The 9,864-nt window shown below is 47.0% G+C and overlaps 1 protein-coding gene across 1 annotated transcript in view; it reads right to left on the bottom strand.

Annotated features, from left to right (window-relative positions):
- Positions 1-3,806: 3,806 nt before the first annotated feature.
- Positions 3,807-9,864, bottom strand: part of LOC119391533 (CRISP/Allergen/PR-1) — a 9,252-nt gene continuing 3,194 nt past the window's right edge. Inside the window, exon 2 of the mRNA XM_037659212.2 lies at positions 3,807-4,387. Coding sequence (XP_037515140.1) covers positions 3,807-4,387 — 581 coding nt within the window. The remainder of the gene's footprint in view (positions 4,388-9,864) is intronic.

Raw genomic sequence — 9,864 nt, 5'->3', positions numbered from 1 at the left:
ACTGAGACCCCGAGGAAATGGATCATGCGCTTATGGGCTTCCTTGGCAACCAATACAAGTGCACTTGCGAGGAACCCACTACGCTATAAATCATTGTAATTTTACTGAGACCCCAAGGAAATGGACCATGCGCTTATGGGCTTCCTTGGCAACCAATACAAGTGCACTTGCGAGGAACCCGCTACGCTCTAAATTATTGTAATTTTACTGAGACCCCGAGGAAATGGATCATGCGCTTATGGGCTTCCTTGGCAACCAATACAAGTGCACTTGCAAGGACGTACCCACCACGCCATAAATCATTGTAATTTTTGAGAAGTAGGGCAGCAGGCACTGTGCCATTTTTCGTCATTCTACGGAGAGCCGTGGTACCTGCTGAACGCATGTAAGGCATTATGCGCACTTTGTTGATGCTGTGCCTGATGACGATGAAGAATTATGGCAGAGACCTTTGTAATGGGTTGGAAGGATTCAATAACCTACTCGTTGCGCAATTCGCATTGTGTGACGCCTGGTTACAGAATTCGCACTGTGCGACGCTTGGTGTTTATTTTACTCTTCTACCACGCGATATTGCATATGCTAATGTGGTTCCTTCCCAACATGAAGTCTGTATAGGACCTTTTTTCAAAGCAGTTTCAAGCAGCGGCATGGCTCAGAGGTTGAATACTGGGCTCCCACGCAGAGGGCCCAGGTTCGAACCTCGTTCCATCTTAAAATTTCTTTCTTATTTCGTTTTTTTTTCTTATTTCGAGCGACACTGGTTACGGACACCGGCGGCGGCGGCGGCGGCGGCGGCGGCGGCGCACAACTACGGCGCCAAAAACGGCCGGTGAAATGATCTCATAACAGCTTTCGCTGTAAAAGGCGCTGGAGAGCACAACTCATTACTCAGTTCCAAGGCTTCGCTACAGAAACTATAAAATGCGCCACGAGCTTTCATGACATTCCGCATACCTGCACCGTATTGTTTAATATCCCCCGTGTTAATTTTCTCCGTGCCCTGCAAGCTCACTTTCGCCGTCATGCTTAGGTTGTTCAGTGCTTGAGGGCTTTCACTGCGCACGCAATGTTTCTCTGTAGCAGACAATGTCGAAACGGCGCCATATTATGTTAAGCCCTTTATGAGGGTGAGCCATGAGCTCTGTGGTTATAGACCGTGGTCAAGAGTTTAGCCTCAGAGATCCCTGGTCACCATTCTTGAAGCTTACTGCAAACTGTGAGAAAACGTACGGTTGTGTACAACCTCAGCGGGAGACGTTCCTTGTTTCTGGAATGTTCGTAACTTGGAAGAAAAGCGCCACACTTATAGCACCATAACTTCCCGGATGCTTCAATCTTGTCGTAATATTATTGCAAAATTTATGGACTCTCATTCATATTGCAGAAAAGACAATTAAATAAATTTCGTCACTGATAATGTGATGCCTTATTCAAAACTCACCATCCTTTCATCACAAAATTCGAAACGAAAATGCGCTTTCGCTCGGTCAAAGCGTGAGGTACGCATGCGTGTGCCGTGATTTCTCGTACCCTGTCTGTGAAGGTTGCGCTATGGTAGCATCAGTGAAGTACACACCGGGAAGAACTTTTTGATTCACACATGCTTGTGCAAGATTCTCAAAATTAGCTTTTTGGTCTGTAAGGGCGCTTTAGCTTTCTTAGTCACTTGATTGTGGTGCTTCCCGTTTTACGTGCTTCCTGTTTGATCTACCTCACAAGATTGTCGTATGCTCACAGCGATACAGTAGTTTGGATGACCCGCTGAAGACAGCCTAGATAAGTGCTCCTGGACGCTTCCGAACGCCTATAATCTTGATACTTTTCCAGGTGGCGTGCTTGGGCAGATTTCAGGATATCACAGAAATGTTAGCAAAGTACGCTAGTAACACTGGGCTGCTGCATGCGCAGGTCTTTTCTCCGTCGAGTAGCTGCGAAAATACATGTTCTGTGTTCACCGCAATGCAATGGTTGTACGTTGAGCTTGCTGGGGCGTAACCTTAAATGGTCATTGTGTAGCACGCACGCACGCACGCACGCACGCACACACACACACACACACACACACACACACACGCACACACACACACACACACACACACGCACACACACACACACACACACACGCACACACACACGCACACACACACACACACACACACACGCACACACACACACACAAAGCGCTAGCTCTTAAAATTTCGGAAACAAAATGAGGTGTGAAAAGCTGCAAAGTGAGCGTTGTGCGCTCACTTTGCACGCACTACGACAATGGACTACGACAATGGACTTTCATGCACACCACGTCGCCATTAAGACTGTCAAGGACATAGGCGATAACCACCCAGCACTTTGAGCGTCACCTGCTTGGATAAGGCGGATTAACGCGTTCACTTGTACAGGACAGAGGCCTTAACTAAAGGGCTACACAGAGTGTGGGAAGGCGAGCAAGGACCCAGAGCCAGCCAGAGAAGAAAACCGCCTTTAATGGCCAAGCTCCGGCTCCCGGCTGCCCACGCAACCGCAGCAACCATAACTCCCTTCAAACCCTCACCACGAAAGAAGATGAGCCTTCCCTCTTTCTCCCAAGGTGGTCCGTGTGAGAAGTTAATGGTTGCACCTCGACACCTCCGCAGTCACTCCCCCTCAAGATGGAATGGAGAAGATACCGAAATCGTCGGGAAACAAAGCTATTTTTCGGCTGGACCCTTATGACAGTCTTAGCCCAACCAGACATAATCGTAAACTGTTGCGCGGAAAGACGTAGACGGGGAACACAAAAGACACACACGGAGCGCACTTTTGTGTTCCCCGTCTACGTCTTTCCGCGCAACAGTTTACGATTATGACAAACCAACAAGCCCAAGTCGACACCCTAACCAACCAGACAGGCAACTCTGTCAAAATATTCAGCTTTAAGAGGAATGGTAATATCAGATTAATTTATTTCTTTTTTTTAGGCGCAATATGCATGACCTCTTTAAGACCGTCTCTCCTGATATGAGTGGTTTAAAAACAAAAGAAAAGAAAACAGTTGTGAGCATTTCAGCGAAAGAATTAAAAGCAATCACTGTAGGTAATACCTAGGTAAAACTTGATTGCTTCAGTTCTCATCGGGCACAAGAGCAAGATGTCGCAAATTGATTTCCGGCCCCTCTTGGAAGGATCGGAAGTAAACGGCCCGGTATTCACAAATGAAGGCGTACACAGTGGTCGAGAGTAAAGCGTACGTTTGTTCACAGGGAGAATAAGTAACGGCACCTCCACTGGTACGCCAGGTAAATCCGAAGTACACGCAATTAACTCGACAAGAATATCCGAGCAGCGGGCCCCTTGGTCATGAGATAATGCTGTCCATACATCTGTCATCTCTACGCATATTTGGTGGTCTAACTGCAGCTCGTGCAAATCTATCCGTTCATGGGAGAATAACGTCAGTGTCAAGAAGACAGATGTCAAAAGAAGACATGAGAGATTATGCTCTGCGTGGAATTCCGGTTACATGACAGATGCCCACTAGTCCAATATCATATCGCAGACTGCAGCAATCACACACACCGTGGCACTAGACCTCAACGGCTGAACATTTCCAGGCGCTGTGCTTTTTCGAGTTGACGCAGAGTGGTCGCCGCGTTCACCGCGACGCGCTTCCGGAAACCCCGCCTTCATTCCAGACTAGCCGCGTTCTTCGAGAGAGGAGCACAGTCCGGTATCTTCGACACAAGCGGTACCTTCGGGGCAGGCTGAGCACATGTCACCTGCACGGGAAACGTGCGGACGTTGCCAGCGTCGGCGTAGCTGCACACTTACAGCTGCATGTACGGCAACTTCGAGTAACCAATGACGTTGTAACTGACGTAGCCGCAGCCCACGTAGCGCGTCGTCGCCCACACAAGCTGCGTAAAGTGTACAGTAGGATCTCTGGAGCGAGAGGAGAAGTTACCCAGTCTGCTCGGCAGGTAGTGCGGGTACTCGTGCAACCACGCTTCGATCCGACCGGGCCAGTCGGGGCCTTTGAAAGGGGCACTGCTTGCGCGGACGGCCAAGTTTTGTCCCGTGAAGCTGAACTTGGTGGTGAAACGGGCATCAGGTTCATCGTGAATTAGCTTTCCCTTGTCTGGTGTGTACTGGTCGGCCAGCGCCTGTGCCACGGAAGCCAGCTCTTCATCCCAGAACAGCTGCTGCATATTCTTAGCCTCGGGAAAGTACCTGATTTTGCCCATGGCCACCATGCTCCTGTAGGCGTTGTGCGTTTCGAGGATGACTCTCCGTTCAGCAGCGTTCACTTCTCTGGCCGCGATGGCGCACTTCGCGTTCGGCGGTAAGCAGGCGGTGTGTGTTGGCCCCGGCTTCTTGTACTCCTCCCGGCACTCCTGGAGGCTTTGTTCTGTAATCGACGAAAGCTAGAGAGTCGTAAGAACGAATCTTCGCGCCTTCATACCCGCTCATACCGTCATGGCTATGCCTCGAAGAAATGATGATAGCAAGCATCCCGAAAATGTGGAACACGCCCACTACTAGGCACTAGTCAGGAACCTGGAGGTGCACGCAAAATGTATTACTCGAATCCGCTTATAACGACAGGACTTTGAATTATCATTACGAACAAGAGAGTGGAGGTATTGCCTATATTTATGCTTTATTTCCGAGACTACTGCAACAATTTAGTAGAGGCTGCTCTCATTGAGCTAGGCAAGACATGCGCCTCCACGCAGAGAAAGAATGATCATGTAAAATACGAAACGTTGGCAAATCTGTGTTTAGCAAAAAAGGAAGCGCCAGGTCTGCATGAAACACGCAACATAGTCACAGCAAAAGCTAGAGGCGGAACCTTTTCGGAACCTGTTACAAACTCTCTCGGGACGACTACTGCAATTACAGTTGGAAGGCACCCACTGCAACATAAATAGTCATAATTTTGCGCTATAGAAAAATAGCCACTATGCCATTATTCATCATTATGCGTAGAAGCGAGCTACCCAATACGCTTCTGTTAGGCTTTGTTGATTATTATTTGTTTTTGCTCTGACCGATAGCTGTTACCGACACTGGCGACAGCGGACAACTACGGCACCGAAATCGGTTGTGATCTCACAACAGCCTTCGCTGGAAAACGCCAGGCCTGCGCGGAACACGCAGCATGGTCGCAGCGTAAACTGGAAGAGCGGCTTTCACAGAGCCCGCTGTAAACTTTTTGAGGGCACCTAAAGCAAGTTGCGAGGTACCCATTACGCTGTATCATCATTTACTGAAGTAGTGAAGTACCCACCACGCCATAATTGAGTTCGCGAAGTAGCAACTACCCACCGCGTCTTTAAGGAAATACGCGCACCTACGTTTCTGCACACTTTGTTGATGCTGTGGCGGATGATAATGATGGTGATCAATTATGGCTGAGCTCTTTGTAATGGTTGGGAAACTTTAAACCGCCCACTTGTTACGCAGTACACATGTCCTGACGCCTGGAGCAATTCTACTCTTCTTCCACACAATATTAGACCTGTTAACGTGATTTCTCATCTGACGTGACGTGACATGTATAGGGTCTTTTTCCGAAGAATTTTCGAAAACTGGCCTGGCTAGATGTACGGTAGCGTACTTGATTGCTGTGCATGCAGAATGCCTGGGTTCTATCATGGTTCGAACCTTGCTTTTTTGTCATTGCGCGCGATAACTGCGATAGGCACCGCGGCGGCAACGGCGGCGGTCAACATTGCCACCAAAATTGGCTTTTGTTGCGAGCCCACAGAAGGTTACGCTAGAAAGCTGACTAATACGTATGCGAAATATTAAGCACAGTGGTATATATATATATATATATATATATATATATATATATATATATATATATATATATATATTATATATATATATATATATATATATATATATATATATATATATATATATATGTAACGTTACAAAACAGAGACACGTCGTGGTTCGGTTGCCATGCATTATTCTAATGCACGCGCACCTCTTCTTCGTCGCCTTCTCCTACCATCGCCTTGTTCATACGTTACATATATATATATATATATATATATATATATATATATATATATATATATATAATATATATATATATATATTATATATATATATATATATATATATATATATATATATATATAGTGCACAAAATTTCAGCGGTGGCCGCTTCTGCGCAAGTTCGACAGAAACTTGCGCATTTCCTTCGGGTCTCAGTAATTGAACAAAATTGTCATGTAACGTGATAGTGACGGTGAAGAAAACGGCAGTCACGCCGGTAGAGACGAAACTTTTCATTGGGTGAACGTATGCCCAGAAAACTAATTCAAAGTACAAGCAGTGGACTCTGATAACGGCAATCACAGTCGTCTGCCGTCGGTAATCTGCCCGTCTGTGGAGCTCATCAGCTTTGACACATGTCTTATCGAATCTTCCAGCGTTACCGCTGGTGCTCGAATTTAATCTAGAATAGGGAACCCAAGCCCAAGTTTGGGCGCGACGCTTGGGTGCCCGAGTCACGCGTTACTACGGATAGACGCTGCGGCGAAGGCGGTTGGTTGCTGCATTTCGCAGCGGCGGCGGCGGCAAGACCAGGCGCGCGCAGGCGCTGCTCATTCGACCGAAAGCACTTTTAGTGAGCTATAGTTACATCGTGACGCACCGCGGATGCAATCCGAGAAGTCTGCGTGTGCGCGGAAGCAAGAGCAGCAGTGTTGTGGCGAAAGACGCGCCGTGGATGTTCCGAGTTACAATAAGTGCACTGGCACCGCTCGACGTTGCTTTGGAAGCATATAAACTTAGTTACTCGTGTCCTGCATGTAATCAACAAAACAGTCTGAAACAGGCACGAAGTTTCCAAGAAATGCGGCGCTGCCTTCGACGAGCGATGGTAATAGGTTTTTGTGGTGAAACCTAATCACATTAAAATAGAATAAATAAGCAAGCGTGGCAGTATCCTATCCACAGAAGTTGTGATGAAAATTCGTAAACAGGGGGTGTGCTGGAGCCGACGCTTTGACAAGCCTTGAAGAAGACAAGTCCGCCTGTCGAAACGTCTGTTCCAGCGCACCACCTGTTTACGAATTTTTATTAAAAGCTTCCAACTTCCCCTGACTCCTGCCTTCTTTCGGATTTCCACAGAAATTGTGTGTCACATGATGCAACAGAAGCCACGAAAACACTCTATCGCGTGATGACCCCTAATGATTATGTCGAACATAAAAGAATTAGTTGCTGTGGTACTGCATCTTCCTTGTCATAAGTCCTTCACTATTGGCCAGAAACTTTTGATATGCTCTAAAGCCGCCTGCCTGCCATGCGATGTCCCAAAACCGCGAAAACGCGCAGCATCAAAACCTGCACGCTTTAAACATGCCTTATTTAATAGTATGGAGAGCTGGGCAAGTTGGTTTGAGGACATTCTTGGAAACATTTCGGCGCGCACACAAAAGACGAAAACGAAAGGCGAGAAGACAAACGGGCGCGAACTGACAACGAAGTTTATTGAAGGAAGTACACGAAATATATAACCCAGGGTAGCTCAAGAGCGCATGTGCGTAAAAAGAATCAAACAAGCAAACAAGCAACACATAAGGAAACAAAAGAAAAAACACATCATGACAGTAATTTTGCAAAAGTATCTACAACGTGCAGCAGATTGTAAAAGTCAACTGCTACTCAAAAAGGCGAACTCCTTGTCAATCGATGGGTTGCTTACGCATTTATCAGCACACCTTCTAATATGGAAAGCTTCAACTATTTCCCAAGTTGTCTTGTCTTTATGATAAAACAAAATGTTAGTATCACACCACACAGGATGACATTGGCAGTTCCTACAATGCTTGGCTAGATGGGAGTTATTGCTATTATCCAATGACTTCATATGTTTATTAAGGCGAGTGTTGATGCATCGGCCAGTCTGACCTATATACACATGACCGCAGGTTAAGGGCAACAAATAAACTGCCCCTATCCTGCACCTCGCGAACTTTCCGCTTTCTTTTGAAAGGCAAGCACATTTATTCTTCTTTTTTTGGTCCACCGCACGACAGATGCGTTGAATCTTGTTGGGTGCACTGAAAACAACCTCTACACCAAACCGATTGGCTATGTGCTTTAGCTGATGGGAAAAACGATGAATGTAAGGTAAAACAGCGAAGCGTTTGCGTTGAGTGTCTTTCTTTGTAGAAGTGTGCTCTGATCTAGCTTTTAACGCAAACGCATCGCTGTTTTACCTTACATTCATCGTTTTTCCCATCAGCTAAACCACATAGCCAATCGGTTTGGTGTAGAGGTTGTTTTCAGTGCACCCAACAAGATTCAACGCATCTGTGATGCGGTGGACCAAAAATTCGACAAAAAAAAATCAAGTAGAATAAATGTAATTGCCTTTCAAAAGAAAGCTGAAAGTTCGTTAGGTGCAGGATAGGGGCAGTTTATTTGTTGCCCTTAACCTGCGGCCGTGTGTATAAACACCAACGCGAAGGGTGACTTCAGGTTCCGACATGTCGCTGGCTCTATCGACAGACACTTTGTCGACCAAATGACCGAGGCATCCACGATTTCCAACCACTGTACCCATACTTAACTACACATGGACCCCTCGTCACCGCGATCATGACCGGATCCAATAACGAGTCATGACCAGCTCCTGGTGCTCACTGATCACGGTGATGATGACATTGTTCAAGAACTGTCACGAACCTCTTCCACACATGCACACGGGTTCGTGAAACGAGCGTGCGTTCTCCATCATAAGTGACAAGTATAAGCACTACATATCAGCTTACCGCCTTTGGTGTTAGTAATACCCATGTTGCCGTTGGCAGCGCTATGCCAGTGTAAAGAACTAGTTATATAACACATATGCCGCTCTTCAACATATATGTGCGCGTATAAAATTTATGCAAATATTTAGCGTCATTTTGTAACGTTTCGCTCAGTACAAAAATGACGCCACAGTCACCTTCGAGCCGCATGCTTCGCATAACATCGACTCTCACGGTACGTGGGATGTGCCGAATTTTTCTCTTTTTCGTCAACTAAATTGTTCTTTTCTCTGAAATTGTGTGCCTGCGAACACTAGGGCGGGGCACACCAGTGCTGCATGGGTCGAGCGAGAACGTGGTAGGCGAGCGAGTGCGTCAGTGGAAAGGCGATGGAGTGCACCGCGCAGCCGAAGAGGCGGCGCTGGTAAGCACCGTGGCCCGTCACGTCGGACACATCGTGAGGCGTGCGCGGGTCGATGGAAAACGCAGTATGCATGGTCGGCGCCCGGTGGGCACTTTCTGGGCATCCTCTCCGTCTCGGTCTTTGAGAACGCTGGGAAGGTCAATGACGATAATTCTAGCATATTGGCATCTACCCGCTTACGAGGTTTCACCAAAAGTTGGGCCGATTCAGATAAGATGTTGTAAGTTTGAAATCAGTGTAAGAGGTCGGAAATCTATTATTGTGAATGGCTTCTATTTGTCCATGTAGATATCCTTAGTATTAATGAGCCATTTCGACTCGCGCCGTGGTAACTCAGTAGGGAAGATGTCAAGCTGCGAATCTCCAGGACGCGGATTCAGTTCCCGAAGACCGAAGCCGCAGTTCGATTGAGGTGGTGTGCACGGACTCCCGTGTTCCTAGATTTATGTGCAGAACCTCAGGGAGTCAAAATCATTCCGGAGCCATCTACAACGCCGTGCCTTTTCTCTTGAGCGTTTTCTCTTAAGCTCGTCAGTGTTCGAGCACAACCCCAACCTTTGTGGCGTTCTCACCTGTCCTGAGCGTTAATCTTCAATTATGATTAGCCGCCAGCGCTTTGAATATCCACACGTGGCACGTTAAACAACACCAAGTGGTCGAAATATCCCAGGTCCACCAACT

Source organism: Rhipicephalus sanguineus, chromosome 4 (assembly GCF_013339695.2).
Source record: "Rhipicephalus sanguineus isolate Rsan-2018 chromosome 4, BIME_Rsan_1.4, whole genome shotgun sequence".
Taxonomy (NCBI): domain Eukaryota; kingdom Metazoa; phylum Arthropoda; class Arachnida; order Ixodida; family Ixodidae; genus Rhipicephalus; species Rhipicephalus sanguineus.
This window is presented reverse-complemented; position numbering and strand designations above follow the sequence as displayed.